At 42.6% G+C, this 19,121-nt stretch overlaps 4 protein-coding genes across 8 annotated transcripts in view; 2 read left to right on the top strand and 2 right to left on the bottom strand.

The window, feature by feature from the left end:
- The window catches only part of LOC131132041 (sodium/potassium/calcium exchanger 3-like), a 35,464-nt gene extending 32,638 nt beyond the window's left edge, over positions 1-2,826 (bottom strand). Inside the window, exons 1-3 of one of the 3 annotated variants that reach the window (XM_078796155.1) lie at positions 2,668-2,826; positions 2,328-2,489; positions 528-666 (exon numbers count right to left, since the gene is read on the bottom strand). The gene's annotated coding sequence lies outside the window, so the exon portion shown is untranslated. Of the gene's footprint in view, positions 1-527; positions 2,260-2,327; positions 2,490-2,667 lie in introns of those variants that run through there. The other 2 variants (XM_078796156.1, XM_078796154.1) reach the window with 2 other exon arrangements.
- Positions 395-4,347, top strand: sdhaf4 (succinate dehydrogenase complex assembly factor 4). Its single transcript, XM_078796157.1, has 4 exons — positions 395-612; positions 3,448-3,497; positions 3,620-3,733; positions 4,054-4,347. Exons 1-4 carry the CDS (start codon positions 590-592, stop codon positions 4,161-4,163), a joined length of 297 nt encoding a protein of 98 aa, XP_078652283.1. The 5' UTR covers positions 395-589; the 3' UTR covers positions 4,164-4,347.
- A 708-nt stretch (positions 4,348-5,055) lies between these two features.
- Positions 5,056-11,991, top strand: cep68 (centrosomal protein 68). 3 transcript variants are annotated; one of them, XM_078796149.1, is made up of 9 exons: positions 5,056-5,415; positions 5,736-5,996; positions 6,060-6,144; positions 7,182-8,132; positions 8,985-9,108; positions 9,190-9,359; positions 9,701-9,814; positions 9,879-9,975; positions 10,043-11,991. In XM_078796149.1, exons 1-9 carry the CDS (start codon positions 5,144-5,146, stop codon positions 10,165-10,167), a joined length of 2,199 nt encoding a protein of 732 aa, XP_078652275.1. In that variant the 5' UTR covers positions 5,056-5,143; the 3' UTR covers positions 10,168-11,991. The 3 variants fall into 3 exon arrangements, with proteins under 3 accessions (XP_078652275.1, XP_078652274.1, XP_078652276.1); XM_078796148.1 differs by having other exon boundaries at positions 5,058-5,415; positions 5,736-6,144; XM_078796150.1 differs by lacking the exon at positions 5,056-5,415 and adding an exon at positions 5,422-5,592 and having other exon boundaries at positions 5,736-6,144.
- LOC131132046 (ras-related protein ORAB-1-like) lies at positions 10,558-19,012 on the bottom strand. The gene is made up of 6 exons (XM_058077230.2): positions 18,632-19,012; positions 14,872-14,944; positions 14,708-14,803; positions 14,465-14,560; positions 13,388-13,519; positions 10,558-12,786 (listed from the first exon to the last, which is right to left on the bottom strand). Exons 1-6 carry the CDS (start codon positions 18,643-18,645, stop codon positions 12,586-12,588), a joined length of 612 nt encoding a protein of 203 aa, XP_057933213.1. The 5' UTR covers positions 18,646-19,012; the 3' UTR covers positions 10,558-12,585.
- Positions 19,013-19,121: the final 109 nt, after the last annotated feature.

Here is a 19,121-nt window from a genome sequence, read left to right as displayed (position 1 = left end):
GACTACTCTACTCAGTAGTTCTTCATGAGTTCCTCAGTAACTACTCTACTCAGTAGTTCTTCATGAGTTCCTCAGTAACTACTCTACTCAACAGTTCTTCATGAGTTCCTCCGTAACTACTCTACTCAGTAGTTCTTCATGAGTTCCTCAATAACTACTCTACTCAAGTTCTTCATGAGTTCCTCAGTAACTACTCTACTCAACAGTTCTTCATGAGTTCCTCAGTAACTACTCTTCTCAATATAATAATAATTATAATAGTAACACTAATATATATTGTCATATGGTGCCATTTTCTCTGACTGGGATTCAAAGCCCCCCCCATACAATAGCCCCCCTCTGCATGAATAATCCTGTGCCGTTTAAGAAGATTAGAGAGTTCTGTTAGGATATTCCCACAGATGTGCGCACGCACGAATGGAGGCGTCCTGTGAAAGCCAAGCCCTTCCTGAGAACTTCCAACGTTTGCTCCACAAGAAGGTTGTCAGCCAGGCGGAGCAAGCAGACATACCTGCGGGTGCTCCTACCTTCACAAGATGCCGGCTTTGTTGTCCTTCCTCCTCTTGGACGCGGAGTGGAGATACTGGAGATGGCGAGTGTGTTGGCCTCTGGGTAAGTCCGCCCCCGTGCAGGCGCACGGACGTGACCTCACCTTAGCGTTCTTCCCTGGATTTCAATAGGAAATGTGCAAACTGAGAAAAAGGATTGCAATTAAAGAGAAAATACAAATATTCCATTCCTGTTATTGGTTCTAGTATTTTAGAGGGCTCTAATGATGTTATTTAGAAGGTTGCAAACAGGTTTCCTAAGCTCCAATTACAGGAATTTGCTGTTGAGAAATAAGATAAATTGACTCATCACGGTCATGTCTGGAACCAATTAAGAGTGTGATAAACGAGGGGCTGGACTTGATGGGTGCTCCACAAAGAAAAGGAATACATACAGGTAGGAGGAGTGCTGGAAACCACATCATCCCATCCCTGGGGGGGGGGCACAGGAACGTCTGGAGTCTTCGCTGTACGTGATGGAGGAGGAGAGAGGAATCTGCCTTTCCTGACTAATCCTTGAGCAAGGCTGATGTGGACAACTAATACGCCGTAATCCGTGCAAGTCCACCCTGACGCCGCCATGGATGGGACTGAAGTCACGTCGGACTTGTTTGAAGTCCGACAATATTACATCATCAGCAAAGCACTGATACAATATCATTGTGTTGCCACGGTAACTGCCACGTGACGCTTGTACCAACAGGCCAGCCACAAAGACGTTACTGCCCACTTACGGTCCATGACATGTCCTTCTGTGGATTTGATCAGAAATGATATTACTTTTTTACCGAGTTCCCATGCCCGTGAACGCACCACCCCGCATGTGGTCAGTGGTGATTGAGGAAGTGTTTGTTCGTGTGGGTGTGTGTTTGTTTGCACAAAATTTCCAACTTTATTCTTGTGTATGTATGACTTTATTCTCATATACAGTATTTACAACTTTTTACGACTTTATTCTAGTAAATCTATTATTTTTGTAAAAATTTTTTTACCTCTTTTCTCTTAAATTTAAGCCTTTATTCTCAAAATCTCAGCTTTGTTTTTTCAATGTGGCCCCAATACTCCACCATACTTTCCTACGGTGGCTAACAATCTAAACCCAATTGGTCAGTTACTGTAGTAGAATCCTGCTAGATAGAGAAGCTTACTTTGCACTGAACAGGAAGTGACTGTGTTATGTTAGTAGGCAGCAGTGATGTGGCTGCTTGTAGTTAACAATACTACAACATGTCAACATAAACAAACCTTTTTGATAGAAATGACTCATATTTTGTGTCAACATAAGTGGGCACTTTTTGGTCATAACGCTGAACGGGTCGTATTCTATAACAATACACGCTTTTATCAAGCAATGGAGACACACACACAAAAAACATAGCCATTCCATTCTCCCAGCAGGCTCCTCCTCTGAGCCTATTAGCAAGCGTCTTCCCTCGGGGTTGGCACCGACATGTCGTATCAGACTCCACCGTGCAAGAGGACACACACACACACACACACTTCAAGACAGAAAAGACAAACACTACGAGGACATTGGTATCAGTCCTATACCAAGTTAAGATACCTTAAGATAAGTAAAGATAAGATCATACGGATCAGTATTGGCAATATCCAAACTCGTACACAAACTTTTTTTCTCCATATTCTTGGAGACCATCAACTGGAGTTTCAAGGACACGACTCCGTACCAGACTGGATGAACTGGTAGGTGGGGGGGGGGGGGTCAGCATTCAGCGTGTCACATAGTGAAAAATGTCAGGATGCTACTTTGCCACTTACTTTTTGGCCTTATGTCGCTCTTCAATACTCCACATCATCAAACAAAGTGTGTGGCTGTGTTTGAATCCGGGATCTGTGGAACCGGTGCAGTTTGACTCTGCGTTGTGGTCGAAGGGTAACGACGGACACCGGGTTGCTGCGGTTGCTGCACTTTATTCTCGGCTGATGGAGGATAACAAACACGTTGTCGTCACAATGTGGCCGAATAACTTATGACACAAATTACAACACGAGACAAAAATGACAAAGTTTGAAACTAAAAATATTTGTTAAGCCACACGCAAGCTAACATGTCACATAGAGATGGTGAATAAAAGGGCACAAAGTGAAACACAAATACCTGATGGAGGATAACAAACACGTTGTCGTCACAATGTGGCCGAATAACTTATTACACAAATTACAACACGAGACAAAAACGACAAATAAAGTTTGAAACTAAAAATATTTGTTAAGCCACAAACATGCTAACATCTCACATAGAGCTCGTGAATAAAAGGGAAGTAGGAAGGCGCGGACAAAACACCGGAGGTGTTACACTAATTAGGAGCAGTAGGGGTACACGGTGACGTATTCATCGTTCCACGTAAACATACAACACAAACACATCAGGTATCGCTTAAATTAAACCGATATTTGTGTCATTATAACATGAACATATATACAATATTTACAATAACATTATAACAGATATTTGTGTCATTATAACATGAACATATATACAATATTTACAATAACATTATAACCCACATACAATGAACATACAAAGAGTATACACATACAAAAGTGGCAACCATTTTAAGCAAATTCAAGCTTTCTTGGCTGGGGGGCAATAAATACACATTTATTAATTTATTAATTAATTAATTACTTAATTTATTTATTTATTTACACATACGGTAGGATGCAGATCCCGGATTCAAACAGCCGTCGTTTAAAAACGAAGCGCTGTAATTTTGATCCTGACGGCGTACCGTAGTTGTTTCCAAGATGGCGACAAAGTACGCATGCGCAGTACGAGCTGTAGGCGGGGAGCACATCAGCTGGAAAAAAGGTTGCGGCGTCATAACTACTGTTCTTATGAATAACAAATGTCTCGCTTGTCGTTTTGTGTTTTCAGCTCCAAACATTTACTTTCGAAGAGTCCTGTTTTCCACTCAGCCTCAACAGGTCAGTGGCTTTAATTTAATGTTTTCCCGGCATGACTAAGATGACCTTCTAAAGTGGGGGTAAACATCCCACCGTGGAAGGCTGCAAGAACACTTGATTGAAATATTTGGCTTTTTATTCAGGATGGCTGCGGGCCGCCAGCGGGGAACCGAAGGATGGAGCTCCTCTAAAGAAGGCGAAAACTCCCCTGGGGAGACTTGACAACGACGAGGAAAAGAACAAGGATGTTCTGGAAAGTAAAGATTCTGACTTGACTGCTGATTCCAGACAGAATTGGTGACATGCCAATCTTCATTTGATGGGTCCTTATTTCATATCATTGTTTATATCATTTCTTTATTTAGAAATTATGTATCTAAAATATTATATACATTATATACATACTGTTATATATGCATCATTATTTATTTTTCTATATTGCATGTCCAGTATTTAATGTCTTTATTTCTCGCTTCACTCATTATAAATCATCAAATATTTCATGTAGTATATATGTGTAGAGTACAGTTCTAGAGTACATTATAGTTGTGATATATTGAGTATTTGTCACCGCCAGGATTCCGTGACGATGTGAACCCCGTGACAAAGGAAAAAGGAGGTCCCAGGGGTCCGGAGCCCACCCGTTATGGAGACTGGGAGAGAAAGGGCCGCTGTGTGGACTTCTAGTCTGGACTAGTTTAGTGTTTGTGCATTTTGTCATTTGTACTACACTTGAATTTATGTGGAAACATCAATGAGGTTCGTTTTTGCTTCTGGCCAGTAAGGCGCTTGTGCTGAAAACTGGTCTTTATGTCAACTTGTCCACAACGTTGTGACAGAGCGGATATTAAAAAAGGATACGCTATCCTCACCTGTTTGTCTAAAGAGTTCTTATTGTATTTTTAATCATATACAATCTGTTTCCATCATTGAGACGTAAAGAAACAGCTGAAAGGTTTCAACATTTTATCTAACTAGAAAAATGTTTCTTTTTGCAATTTATTCATTGTCATTTTTTACAAATTTCTTATATTATTTTTGACGTTGCAGTTTTGTGCGTCTTTTTCCTTGTGATTTATGTATATTTAGTTTCTATTGGCACGTTAGCTTTGTGTTAGGTGAAAGTTATTATTAGTGTTTTTAGACTTAACAGAATGCTTGAAATGCTTTTAAATCAGTCAAGTGTAGGGCAGATGCTGAAATGTGCAAGTTTACTATAAAGCTGTTTTATTTCTATATACTTTTATCACTTTCCTCTAAAATGTTGTCATTGTCTGTATCTAAACGTTTGCTGCTTTCTTGGCCAGAAAAACGGATCTCAATGAGGCCAATTTGGATAAATAAAAGGTTAAATTTAGAAAAATAACAAAAGCGTTAACTTTTTCTCTTTAGATTGTGCTATTTTTTCTACCTTTTAAATGTCGCAATTGAATAGTGTTTGTAAAATAATAATTTCATTTGGTAAAAAAAAACGTGCACTTCCCCGTCATTCCGCTAGAGGGAAGTACAATTCCACTTGTGTACCGAGTACGCTTCACGTGCCGATAAAAAGATGTGTATCTTCCAGTATTCGTGCCTGGTGTAGCGCAGACGTCCACGTTTCACCTCACTTCACCTGGGATAGGCGGCCCTTAAAAGAACAAGTAGCTGATCAAACAGACGCATGGATGGTTATGTACGTATTTGCAGTGGAATTCACTGAGTGCGGCTTGCGAAAAGAACAGCTTGGCTCAAGTTCGGGGTTGCGACAGCGACACGTAAACGCAGCACGCTGGGAGGAAGGAGGTTGGATCCAAAATGGCGAGAGCGAGTCACCGCAAATGGATACCTCAAAGAAAGACACAACTCCTCAGCCCAGGGGGCTTTTCACTCGTTCTCGTTTGGATTCAACTTCCGGCGTGGAGACGTACTTCCGTGTACGTAAAGAAGAAAAGGTCTGGTGAGTAGTGACGTCAAACGGTATTGTTCTTTTGTACCTTTCCTAACACCACAGCGATGAAAAAGAGCAACATTGAACCTAAATGTTGCTTTAATCCCGTGTGGAGATGGTAGTCTTTAGGCTGGAAGGTCGTTCACATGTTTTGGTGACTTTTATGCTAGTCAACTGTCCTCAAAGGTAGGACATTGTATGTTGCTATGGTTACACAGAACCACTTGTGACAGCAGGTTGCTATGGTTATGCACACCTTACATGCTAGCACATTTAAAGTATCTTTTTAAAACATGTAAACATCTTCATCTGTTTTTTTTCTATTGCAGGACCCGCCCATTTGGTCCGATGGACACCTTGGAGCGGAGTCTGCCACGGAAGGAGCACCTTGGAGAAAGTAGACCTAGAAAACCCCTGACACAGACGACAGAAGGCGTTCCGGTTGGCAAGAGAGCCAAAGAATGGGACAAAGGGCTGGCCCCCGGAAATGTTAGCATGGCGCCCACCTCCGCGTACCTGACTGACAGGCGTCATGTGACCAGGAAGCCCCTGTTGTCCGTCCAGCAGCCTTCCGTGTTGAAGACTGACAGGTGTCATGTGACCAGGAAGCCCCTGTCGTCCGTCCAGCAGCCTTCCGTGTTGAAGACTGACAGGCGTCATGTGACCAGGAAGCCCCTGTCGTCCGTCCAGCAGCCTTCCGTGTTGAAGAACACACGTCCTGATAAGCATCCACGGGAGGCAAGTATTATCCTTCATCCATCAGTGACAGGTATGGAGGACCAAAACTGCCAAAATAATAAATAAATAAATAAATAAAAGTGGAAATAAAAACAAAAATGAAAAAAAAAATCAAAAAAATTAAATACAAAAAAATTAACATAAATGGAAATAAAAACAAAAATATATATATAAATAAATAAATAAAAGCAAAAATAAATACAAAAATAAAAAACAAGATTCAAAAATGTCAGCTTGAAATGCAGAAGGAAAAACTATTCAAATGAGGGGGCGGTCCTAAGTGTGTCTTGGGTTGAACTGTTCGCCTATTGGTTGATCGACATGTGAGTGTGAAAATCCCACTTCCTGGTGGACACCGCCATTATTGTCCCGGTAAATGTGTACTTTTCTCCCTGTATACTTCCTCTTGCTGTGGCCGTTTGCAGGCATACCTAGTCGATATTTATTTATTGATATGTAATTCTATTTATATATTTATTTTTGTATTTATTTTTAATTTTTGAATCTTGTTTTTTATTTTTGTATTTATTTTTGCTTTTATTTATTTATATATTTTTTATTTTTGTTTTTATTTCCATTTATATTAATTTTTTTGTATTTAATTTTTTTGATTTTTTTTTTTTCATTTTTGTTTTTATTTCCACTTTATTTATTTATTTATTATTTTGGCAGTTTTGGTCCTCCATAGACGGGCACATTTACAGTAGCTAAAGTAGGGGTGTCCAATGTGTGGCCCGGGGGCCACTTGTGGCTCGCTGCACATTGTAAAAAGAAACACAAAAATCAAACAAGGAAAAGTCAGTAATTTTTACAAAAATAAAGAAAAAAGATGTAATCTTAGAATAATGTAGTAATTATGAGGCAAAATGATGTCATTTTAGTGGACCCTTCTAGTTAGTTCCACGATCCTCTTTGGTCGATCCCTGCTGGTGTCATCATCTCTGGCCGCTGGTTGAATTTATTGTATTGGTTCATCAATAATTAGTTTGTTAGATTAATTATTGAAATTATTGAAATGGTGGGCTTTCTTTCCCCAGGAAGAACGTGCAAGTGACAGGAGGACCGAAGAAGATGAACAATCCGCCATCGTGGATTTTCCGACTCGGCTAAGAGAGGATCCAGCGATCCTTAGCTTCCGTCCCGGCGATGCCTCACCTCATGCTGCCCCGAAGGCAGGGTGCCGCTCACCGATGCTGATCTCTGACCTCCACGGCTGCATGGAAGGACCCCAGCGAGACCCTTCTGCTGCACCCAGAAGACCAATTGAGTGCAGCCTCTCCAGCTCCATCCTGGAGTTCCGTGCCGTGAGGCCACAACCGGCATCCGCTGTTGTGGACCCTTCTTACGCACCACGCTGCACGTCTCCATCCAAAAGCGGCCAATCAGAGTTCAGCAGACGTTCTGTCAGGAGACAGTCCATGTCATCTCATGAAGCCAACTATTGGGACTGTGCCATCCCCGAGTCGCCGCATCCAACCTCAGACAGGCAGACTGCAGACTGGGATCCAGACAAGGAGTACCAAGCCCTGCTGGACTACACCTACCCTCTGAGACCCGGACACGTGGACAATGAGTTGGATAGCTTTGACCTCCAGGGAGACTCTCTTCAGCATCAAGACCCGGCCTTGCAGGATTCTGGTGTTGAACTGGATCTCCTTTGTAGATCCACCAGCCTGTCTGGGTTGAGCTTGATCCAGAACAGCCCCAGACGGACTAACGTGTGGGAGGGGGGCCATCAGAAAATCACTTCCTCGGGTCTGCGCTCCGAAACACTGCAGAACTCTGCCGAGTCTCTGGACGGGTTTGGTGCAGGCAAAGATGGAGTCCAGGATGGACATCAGCTTCAACGTTCACGACCCCCCTCCGCCATCGCGTTCATCCGTACAACCGATGTTCTTCCTCAGTCCGGGTGTGTCCATGATGACTTGGACCAGGAGTTCTTGTCTCTGCCGGACCGCCTCGAGGAGCTGCAGTTCCTCCCCAGACAGGTCGGTATTTTGGCCGAACTTTTCCATTTGTGTTGCCAGACGTTTTGAAGGACACCAAACCAAGCCATGCACCTTTTCACCCACCTGGGGAGGCACCTAGCCGCGTGTGTGTCGGGTGCTTTTACGCTAGCACCTTTTAGCATGTCATGGACGCACTCAACGACTGTCGTTGGTTCACAGCGCTCTCCTCCAGTCCCCTCGGACTAGAGCTGTCCTATCTAGTATGTGAACTGATAAAGCCTGCTCAGATGAGAGGATGCACCTTGGATACTAAAGCAACACATGCAGATGTGCAAAAAAGGTGCTGAAGGTCCTGTAGCGTAATAGTCATGCAATCCGACGTAAACAATGAATAATTGGACTGTAGGGGTGTTATGTCATGTTTACAGGACTCTAATGTTTCATAATTAGGTTTTCTATGCTCTAAATAGGAAAATATTCCATTTATGAACATTGAATCCCAAATTAAGGTCGGGTCTGTGGTGCCTACCGACCGCTGGGCACCTACCCGTGGTGCCCACCGACTGCTGGGTACCTACCCGTGGTGCCTACTGACCGCTAGGCACCTACCCGTGGTGCCTACCGACCGCTGGGCACCTACCCGTGGTGCCCACCGACTGCTGGACACCTACCCGTGGTGCCCACCGACCGCTGGGCACCTACCCGTGGTGCCCACCGACTGCTGGACACCTACCCGTGGTGCCTACTGACCGCTAGGCACCTACCCGTGGTGCCCACCGACCGCTAGGCACCTACCCGTGGTGGTCGGAATGGATGAAATTTGAATTTCTGTCAATGAAATGCTAATTGTTTTCTAACCTTTCTAACTTGATTTGTACATGATGTTTGAAGGTCAGAGAGGTCACAGCCATCCTCAACACAACAAGAACGCCTGAGAAGAACCCGGCTCCAGAGGTTGAGGAAAGCAGTCAAGATGATGAAAAGGAGAAGATGAGTGCAGATGCGACCCAATCAGGTACTGAACTGGTTTTTATGAATGATGCTACGAGCGCTATCACGCTAACGTATGCTAACGTATGTCAATCTGGCGTGGCAGTGACGAGAAGTTCCCGGTCATGGATGGAGTCGGTTGGAGGACTGACTTGCGACAACAACCAGGAAATGGAGATCTTGGTGGAGCAACTGTGTGGCTTGGACCTGAGAGACACGGAGAGAACCATGTTGGCGGACCAGGACCAGGATTCTTCTCTGATACAACATATCCATGTAAGCACCGACCCCTGGGTGGCTTGGCTCAGGTTTGCGGGTTAGGGTTTGATTCCCAGCCTTTAAGCCGAGTTCCTTCTTTATAAATGGAACATTATGGTAGTTACAGTGTAGAAAAGCAGTTTATGACCTTCTAAATATGGTTTTTAATATTAGAGCCTGAGATTCAGAGTTGAATTTGGTCCAAAATGTTAAAATTTACAACGTCATTCTCAAAATCTGTGATATTTTTTCAATGTGGTCCAAATGGTAAACATGTTTGTTTTGTTGTTTTTGAGCTACCTTTGCTATTGCATCATGGCCACTGGCCTCTGGAGAACACTGAACCGTTTGTGTTTCAGATGTTCAGCTCACTCTTGCAGCAGCACATCCGCTGGCTCTACATGCTTTCTGACCAGACGGGCATGTCGGCCGCTCCCACCGACGGCGTTCCGAAGTGGCTTGCTGAGTACCAGGTAACGTGTACCATAGATTCCAACAAACCAAAGGACTGGACAGCACAGACGCTTCTCTTGACAGGAGCTTCATGAAGAGATGGGCGGCCATCAGCCCCTGATGTCTCGTGTTCTGCACTCGGGGGAGCAGCTCCTCAGCTACATGGACGCCACCTCTCCGGGTAAGCCTCCTCCTCTGTCCCCTCTGGTGACAATCGTCGTCGTCTCACTCTTGTTCTTACCCTCTAGTGTTAGCAAACGCCTTGATGCTAATTGAGAGGCAGTCAGCAGCCCTGAAGAACCACACTCGGAGCTTTTTATCCTCTGTCCAATCTACCGTGGACAATCTGACTCAACGCACGCATGCAGTCTAGCAGGACACCATGGGGGGCCAACATGGAGCACCCACTCGGCCCATGTCTTCACTCACATTGAATGTGGTATTGGGCTGCACGGCGGTCGAGTGGCTAGCGCGCAGACCTCACAGCTAGGAGTTCAATCCCACCCTCGGACATCTCTGTGTGGAGTTTGCATGTTCTCCCCGTGCATGCGTGGGTTTTCTCCGGGTACTCCGATTTCCTCCCACATTCCAAAAACATGCTAGGTTAATTAGCCACTCCAAAATGTGAGTGTGAATGGTTGTTTGTCTATATGTGCCCTGGGATTGGCTGGCCACCAGTCCAGGGTGGACCCCGCCTCTCGCCCCAAGACAGCTGCCTGAAGCAGACTACGTCAAGTTGCAAAGAACACGCTTCCACCACAGCTCCTTTCAAAATCAAGTCAGTCGCCTTTATTATGAAAAGAGAACATCTTATTTCTTTGCAATTGTGCACTGAGATTGCAACAACAGATCCCACGTAACCGTCAAACTTCCCCATTGTTGAATAAATATTTTGCTTTTTTATTTCTTTACCACATCTCAGCAAGAAGTATATTTTCATGTGTATACAGTCTGGTAGTACAGTATTTGTATTTCAGTTGAAGTGGTACATGTTTCGTCAATGTGTCAACACTACACAACTGCTGGAAGATTTTACATTTAGTGCGTATACGTAAAAAAAAAAAAACGTGTACATATCACACACTCGCGAGAATGAAGTGTATGTGTCTTTCCCGGGATTTGGGCCTCCACCAAGAACCGGGTCTCACCCAGGCCCAAACATACTAGGCAGTAGTGATGGGAAACCAATCCTTTTACGGACTCGAGTTTTCTTATCGGTTAATCACTGACGGGTACTCGATTCACTTCATTTAGCTCGCAGTACGAGTTATGTGAACGAGTTACCGAAGCCGAGTAGCCGTGAGTCAAGAGTTGTGAAAGACTCGTTCATGCCTGGCACATCTTTTAAGGACGATACAGTCATCCCTCGTTTATATCGCTTCATTGGTTATATCCAGGAAGACGTGAAATAACACCCATATAGTCGCCATTGCACTACTGTTATTGTTTTCAACACATTGCTCAACTAGCTAGCGGGTTAGCATGGAATTTACGACTTTAAACATAGGATACCAAAAACTTCCACATGGAATGGGATAACTTTTACTCATTACCGCCACCTGGTGGGTTAGGGTTAATACTGCATGACTTATATTTAATGGGCTTTAATGGACTTCTAGACCATAGTTAATAATGCGACCATAGCCACAGGCATCATTTATTACTATGTTGTGATAATAAAACAACAATATTGAAGGGATGACTGTACTCTGGTAGAAAATCCAAGTTTGGAAAAGAGACACACACGCCATTTTCTTCCACTTTTTTCAAGATATGCATGTACAGTGGAAGTGGTTGATGTCAAATCCTGGTCCCGTGTGAGCCCACTTACGTCAACATCTACTTTGGGAGCCAAGGTGGCCATTTCTATAAAAAATGGTCCGTTTAGAGAAATATGTTGCGCAGCATTATTGGTATTAAACCTCATTATCGCTAGGCAACGTGAAAGCAGAACAGCAACACAACTGTCTACTTACATAGCATTACAACATGCACACAGTCACTTCCTGTTCAGTGCAAAGTAAGCTTGAAAATAAAAATGGCAGTGTTAACCCGGCATCTCCCACAGCAACTAACAAAACACACACGTTAACTTTTGTTTGGGATCAGACTTGAAAAAAGATTTGCACATATACTGGAGGAAAACTGTCAATGTTAGATATAAAATCCACTGTTAGATAACATCAAATATAAGAAAACAAGAATCTAAATAAAAAATACGCACAAATTTATCATCAAGCATGTCTTTTACTTGGGGTTACTTGGCTAGCTTGAGCCTGCCAGTCCCAGAAGTGTCGACATCAACGGCTTCCACTGTACACACACACACACACACAGGTATAGCATGTACATACATACAGTACTGCACTTGAGATGTGACACTGCTATGCTGAGGTTGTACAGTCAAATGGAAATAAGCAGGGGACAGACCGGAGAATTAAACAAAAAAAAAAGCCTTGGTGAAACAGATTCCGTTCCCAAAAGCCAAAAAGGAATGCAGTGAAACACGTCACGAGTCTCATGAGAAGGCAATTAAAAGTCAGGACCGAGATGAAGGTGATTGACAGGACCATGTCAGGTGAAATGATGGCTGTTTTTGTACTGTTATCAATAGCAGGACAGGATGACGAGAAGGATGCTTTTATTTTGGTAGTGTGCTACATCGTTGTACAAATACACCGTGATCTTGTTGTGATTCATGTCATCCCTACCCTGTCTGATTGTGGTTGAGTTTTCAGGAAGATGGCAGGTACAGGCCTGTCCAGCAGGGGGCAGGACAGCACTTTTGCCCTCAGCAGCAGCCTCCCGGCGAAGGCTTGACGGTCGTGCCGGGGGTCAGCTTCACGTTGGGCTTCTCCCCTCCGCTGGCGGCGGCCCCGGGGCCCATCCTCTTCTTAATTTCTGCAGCCATGGTCATGAAGGCCTGCTCCACATTGGTGGCGTTCTTGGCGCTGGTTTCCAAGAACGGAATACCCAGAGAGTCTGCAAACTCCTGAATACGACAGATTCGGCATGAACGCCACGTGTAAGTAAGTGTACGCAAGTCGGTTTCCGCCACCGAAAGAAAAAAAAAATGGCCATGGTAAATCAGAATTGTCGGGATCAAATTTTAAATGAGATAAAAGGACAAAAGGTCAGAGTTTAAAGATTAAAAGTCAAACTTGTGAGATAAAAAATACATACATACAGTCATCATCTGTGTCAAATACACGGCTGACACATTCTTGTGTCACATTGCAAGAAATAAAATGATACCCGATACATTTTTGTTCAAATGTACCAGCGAGAGTAAATCTATTTTTCAGCTGCACAGCACGTATACGTAGCGTATACGTACACAGTATGTATTATTTTTGTACATTTAGCACTACCCACCTGGCGTCATCTGTGTTCATTTCTAAATAAATAAATGATTGGAATAATTGAAAATGTTTTGTACACCGAGTACCACGATAAGTGTATATTTAGAAATGCAATGATACTGATAATATCTGATATAATAATCAAGTGGTATCATCTGTCCATCATCTCCTGCTTATGTTGATGACATATATAATAATAGATATAATCATGTCAAGCTGCAGGGTCCTTACTTTAGCCGTTGTGTAATCCACCACCTTCTTTGTCGTCAGGTCGCACTTGTTGCCCACCAACAGCTTGTTCACGTTTTCACTGGCGTAGCGGTCGATCTCCTGCAGCCACTGTTTGACGTTGTTGAAGGACTCCTACCACGGCAAACACAGGGCTATCAAGTTGGCTCCAGGTAAGACACAGGACAGTCAGCCCTCCTTTCTGGCGGGTCATTGGTTCCAGACCATTATAAGGGGGTTTCAGCAGAGTAGCCTTCACGACAATCTAAAACTCAACTCTGAACCTCTGACGTCATTGTCGTTCACCTGCCACTAAGGTCCGCTAGGGAACACGTTTACGTCCAAAATGGCTGTCTGCTACATTGGGTACTGCGAGTGTATTACAAAGTAGACTGTTCAGAAAAGAAAGAAGGAACGGCTAGGGAGATCCGGCACGGTGCCGGATAAAAAGGGAATTAACCTGCAGTGTGAACACAGCCTTGGACCAGAGTCTGACATACTTAAATGCATCACATTGTACTTCTGTAGCTACGTTACGTCCACATACTGGTTGTCTTCCTCTTTATTTACGCCACACATTCGTGTATGATAAAGGTGACTTTCAGTGAATGAATGAATGAATCTCAATGAGGACTCGAGAGATCCATTTATGACGAGTTCAGGTCAGAATAGTTATGAAAGAGTGGCAGCGTCTGTGGAGACGCCATTATGGCTCAACGTGACATCCCTTGACATAATACACATGCATTAATAATGAAAAAAAGTTACCGCCATTAATGCGCGATTTTTGACGGCCCTAAAAATATATTTCACAATACGACCTCCCTGCAGCGCCTCCATAGAACACTGATTTATGAAGACGCCTGAATTAGACAAAGAGCTTTGTATTGAGTCACTTTCCGTGGATAGTAAATCTACACAAGCAGTACACCGAGTAGTTTAATCTTTATAGTACGGATACAAAATGGCAGCTGAAATAGAGTATGAGTTTAACAGTATGCAAAGCAGTAGCAGCCTAACCATTAAGGGGTGACATTGTTAATCACGTACAAGTAGGAAAGGGTGCGGTGAGACACTAACCTGGTCTGTGACATCATACACTACAATGATACCATGAGCGCCTCTGTAGTAGCTGGATGTGATGGTGCGAAACCTTTCTTGACCTGCGGTATCCCACTGTCAAAGGTAGGAGAAGATACAATAAGACGTACCATAATAACACCGTGTGAGGACAACCGGAGATGTTACACTTCAATTTTCCTACTGTACAGTTAAACTAAATAAAATTGTAATTATGATCTTAGCATAAATAACACTACGTACAATCTGAAGTTTAATGGTCTTTCCGTCGAGTTCTATGGTTCGTATTTTGAAGTCCACACCAATTGTGCTGATGTAGCTTTCTGTGTATGTATCATCCTGTGGAGAGAGAAAGATTTAAAAAAAAAAAAAAGGAACCATGCTGTGCTGACATCGATGAAACTTACTGCAAAGCGGAGAAGAAGGCAAGATTTTCCAACACCGGAGTCACCAATCAGGAGAAGTTTGAATAAATAGTCACTGTAGGGACAGAACACAAGGAACAGCTTTTACACAATCACTTTAAGCATACAAGCATACACACATACACACACATTTACTTTTACTTGAAAAAGGGAAACAGGTCTTTGAAAGACTTTACATTATGCTGTTCACTTCAATAGAAAAAAGCCAAACATGAAATCATGAAAAACATTCTACATGTAAGAAAAGGAGTAGAAAGAAGCAGTGCTTTTTCAATCCTCCTCCCATAATTAATTCACAGAAAATAGTGTTGAAAAAATACAGTATAAAATGGATTAGAAAAAAATACAGCTTATGCACAAAAAGAGTAATTGTTAAAAATAAAATGGTAACATAAGTAATACTTGAAAATAAAACTTTGAATAATTATTATTCAAGATGAATTATGAAACACTAAATAATGAGAAGCCAAGATAAACAGAATGTACTCCATTTGGAGAAGTTGTCGTCATGATTACCATTAAAAATGCACGACCGGCAAGCTGCAGAACAGCAATGCGTGAGTAAGATGACTGTGGTGGAATTGTGGGCTTGTCCCGTGGCATGTGACCTTCTCATGACTGAGACACTGTCGGAGTTGGAGGGGCACCTTCTACACTCCACCAAGTCAAGTGACATTCACACGTCCTATGAGAGGTTATGAGATGAAGGTCTATTACATTTGTATTCTTTTCTTTCCCCATTGGAAACCTTGCTGGGTACGTGTTAAACACCCAAAGTGGACAAATCACCAGTCGTTGCTGAGACACGGAAAGCAGAAATTCCCCTACATTTTTTTTGTGTTCATTTAATTTTTCCCTGAGCATAGTTAGTAGGATTTGGGTGCAGAGGAAAGTAGTTCTAGCTAGTTCCTGGGGAGAGTCAAGTTAGAGTAATAATAATAAAAATGCCTACTAGAAAAAAAGAATCAGACCTCACAAATTGCTTGCCGTTATTTTCTCTGCCGTCTTATCACTTGGCGCTCCCGCCTGTCCATTGTTGTGTGCGTTTCACAGTGTTTAGATGAGCACATCACCATCACTACAATTGTGGTTTGAAAAAATGCTATGTACTGTAATTATCCGGGCTGTGACAACAAGGAAGTGATCCGCTGACTTCCTGTCACGGACATTGCTATTACACAACTTTGGCTGCTTGCCATTGGCTCTAACAGGTAACAACTAGCACCTCAAATTAGCACCTTGCTGTTGTCACGTAACTATGGCACTAGCACCCAAGTCTGGCATCCGTGTATTCCGCTTCATAAAGATGTCCAAAAAAAATCAGAATTCAAACATGGCGCCACTGTCCGAGCTGTTCTATGGGATGCTAGCAGCATTTCATTTCCAAAGGACATGTGAAGCCTTGATGTTTGCCCCATGTCACCGCTGAGCCTTCATGATCGCTGGATTGACTTTTTCAATGTAAAAATTGAAGTTTTGTTATGACTTTCCAAGGTGAAATGGAGTACGAAAGACAGGATTATTTCTATTTGGTTCTTTATTGGACTCTCAGCGGTTTGAGTACACAATCATGCTGTGTTATAAAGTACATATGGAAGAGCTGTTTTCATATTCCTAGATAAGAGACTTCTGGAGACTAAAACAGAGAGCCTCTCAAAAGGGTCCGCTGTCTCCTGGGACTAACCTGCTGAAGGGTGGCAAAGGTGTAGATAGATGCTGTGTGTTCAAGTTAAAGAACACGAGAGTGTGGATTTATTAATCATGAATGGAACAAATATATGAACAGGTAAAATCGGTATGCTTTTGAACTGCGAGTGACATAAAAGCGCTAATGGCTCCTCTTAACGAGCAGCATGTGCTGCTGCCGCCCATCTCAAAGCACCCATAAAAAAAGACAAAAAGCAGCAACAAAAGCGGTTCATTGTTATTCTAAAGATACACATTTGTCATGCTTTTTCATGTTCTTCCTCTATCCAGACAATGATAGGCACGTTGGAACTTAACTAAACCATGACCTCAATCACCATGTCCTTGCAGTAGATGATAAATCATCCAAATACACAAAGTAGTATCACTTTTCATAAATGACTCAAGGATCCCACTGACAGGAGTAGCAACAGTTACACAACTGCAACACCTCAGTGACATGATACTCTACATTCAAATGTCACAAGGGAGTTGTCATTCAACCTGCTATTTGCATGTCAAATAAGCATTCGGGGATTCACCATTCCAGTTCTCAAGTCACGGTTACAGTGGGACAATGTTTGACAAAACAATACAATCATACTACATTGTTGCAGGGCTTTGGCTCCATCAGTATCCTGCAGACACGGTGGCTTGCCAACATCACCATGATGAAGTGGGGTATCCATGAGAATATCAACGTGTTCAAGTTAAGCAGTAAAAACGGCCACAAGTTGGCAGAGGTGCATTTTTTTGTAAACGGGCAGGTTCAAGGTCTGGTGGTGCCATCAAATTGATGAAAAGTGGCCCTATCTATCTATCTCTCTTTTCCACGTAAATGAGCTCCACAACACGAATACATCTCCAGCGCTTTAACGTTAGTGGCGTTTGATTGCGGACAGGTTCTGGGTGAAGACGAGAAGCACGTTTATTCTTGTACCCATACATTCTCAACACATAAGACATACTACTGGCTTTCAAAATAAAGGCGCCGTTTGCTGTTCTAAGAGTGATAAAGAGTTGTAAAAAATATCTCCCATATGCAGTTGGAATAACATAATAACATGGATAACTACATCTTCCTTCATGACAAGCACATACATTACAATTTGTTGAAGATTTAGTAGCAATGTGTGCAGTGGCTGACATTCCATTAGAAAGGTTAGCCATTTTTTTTTTTTACCAATAAATACATAACTTGAACATTTGACACAAGTCTATTTCATGATATGGCTTAAGCTTTGTAGGTTTTTATACAAGACTCAACTCCATTTGAATTATATATCGTTTTATATGGGCATATCGTGATATATGCAAAGGTCCATATCGCCCGACCCTAGTAAATATTAATATTTATATGTGCAAATAAATTATTTTCCTGTAAAACATTTTTTACGTTTATGTTGTGGCATTGTTGTATAGATAATTTGGCTAAAGGACAAGAGTCACATTTTGGTATGTTATACCATGTTTATATTTTATTTTGTTTTATTGATTGTATTTATTTTTGATGCCTTATTTACTTTCTTTTTTTCCATTTAACATCTAGTAATTACTACGCTTTCGCTCAGGATTATGATCATAATTGGAACAAACACAGGAAGTGAACAAATTATCAGTAATTGCTGAGATGTGGATTAAGATGTGGATCTTATGACTCCTTTTCGGACATGTTGAATTGTGTAAACACAACCATGTTTCTTAATGTAAAACAGGGTTGAAATAAACAAACTTTACTGTCAAAATGTATCCCTGTTCCTCCCCGACACAAGTTTGGTTAGCCAGCAGCCTCCCGCATCCAATTCATATGTTTTATCATTTGTTTTTAAATCATTCATTCCGTGTTAAACGTTTGTCACAATACAAAAAAGGCTGTGTTCATAAGACGTCCACGGACGGATCAGGTGGACACAAGCTGTCAGCTGACGTTAGCTAGCCTAGCCTAGCCTAGCCTAGCCTAGCCTAGCCTAGCTTAACTTGACAGTCAATGCGAACTTACCTGCTAGCATACGCAAACCTAAAGACTTGACGCAGCCTTCTTGCAAATTATACTTACTATTCGGGATTCATTGTGGACTCGTTGAGAAGTGTGTTCCGGTCTCGTAAAGGGCTCCTTTAGTTGGGCAGATACGCTTCGCTGTGTGGAAATGGGAGCAGTGGCTAGCATACACACGGGGCCGGCTGCTTGTCGCTCAGAAAAAAATCAAAATGGCTGACCAGGAAGAGGAGCCAACTCAGCAAGTTAAACAGCGGGAACAACACGCAGCTCGCGGCTTGGTTGTTCTTTTATGGGCGACTCAGAAAGATGACATTAAACAATCGGTTTAAGATGACATTAAACAATCGGTTTAGGCGTCAACTTCAGAGCCGTGCCTCTCCACCTCCGGCTGAGTCGTTAGAGCAACGGGAGCCTGTCTGACTGAAACCAATGACGTAATTAGTGAAACGTGGCAAAGAGGATGGATTCTGCGCATGCGCAATTACAAATATCTCATATCTTTATGAACACTGTAATTTAGGGGTGTCCAAAGTGGAAAGTTTTTTCA

This window comes from Doryrhamphus excisus, linkage group LG14 (assembly GCF_037039965.1).
Source record: "Doryrhamphus excisus strain RoL-2023G ecotype Guam linkage group LG14, RoL_Dexc_Guam_v1.1, whole genome shotgun sequence".
Classification (NCBI taxonomy): domain Eukaryota; kingdom Metazoa; phylum Chordata; class Actinopteri; order Syngnathiformes; family Syngnathidae; genus Doryrhamphus; species Doryrhamphus excisus.
Note: the sequence above shows the minus strand (reverse complement) of the source record. Positions and strands in the feature narration are given on the sequence as shown.

Excerpts from the sequence above, each read along its gene's own strand:
- sdhaf4 (XM_078796157.1), top strand. The coding sequence starts at position 590 with ATGGCGAGTGTGTTGGCCTCTGG. Across the intron at positions 613-3,447 it reads GCGAGTGTGTTGGCCTCTGG|CTCCAAACATTTACTTTCGA; the intron begins GTAAGTCCGCCC and ends TTGTGTTTTCAG. Across the intron at positions 3,734-4,053 it reads GAACAAGGATGTTCTGGAAA|GATTCCGTGACGATGTGAAC; the intron begins GTAAAGATTCTG and ends TGTCACCGCCAG.
- cep68 (XM_078796148.1), top strand. The coding sequence starts at position 5,144 with ATGGTTATGTACGTATTTGCAGTGGAATTCACTGAGTGCGGCTTGCGA. Across the intron at positions 9,360-9,700 it reads CTCTGATACAACATATCCAT|ATGTTCAGCTCACTCTTGCA; the intron begins GTAAGCACCGAC and ends TTTGTGTTTCAG. Across the intron at positions 9,976-10,042 it reads CATGGACGCCACCTCTCCGG|TGTTAGCAAACGCCTTGATG; the intron begins GTAAGCCTCCTC and ends CTTACCCTCTAG.
- LOC131132046 (XM_058077230.2), bottom strand. Across the intron at positions 14,804-14,871 it reads GCCTTCTTCTCCGCTTTGCA|GATGATACATACACAGAAAG; the intron begins GTAAGTTTCATC and ends CTCTCTCCACAG. Across the intron at positions 13,520-14,464 it reads TGTATGATGTCACAGACCAG|GAGTCCTTCAACAACGTCAA; the intron begins GTTAGTGTCTCA and ends TTGCCGTGGTAG.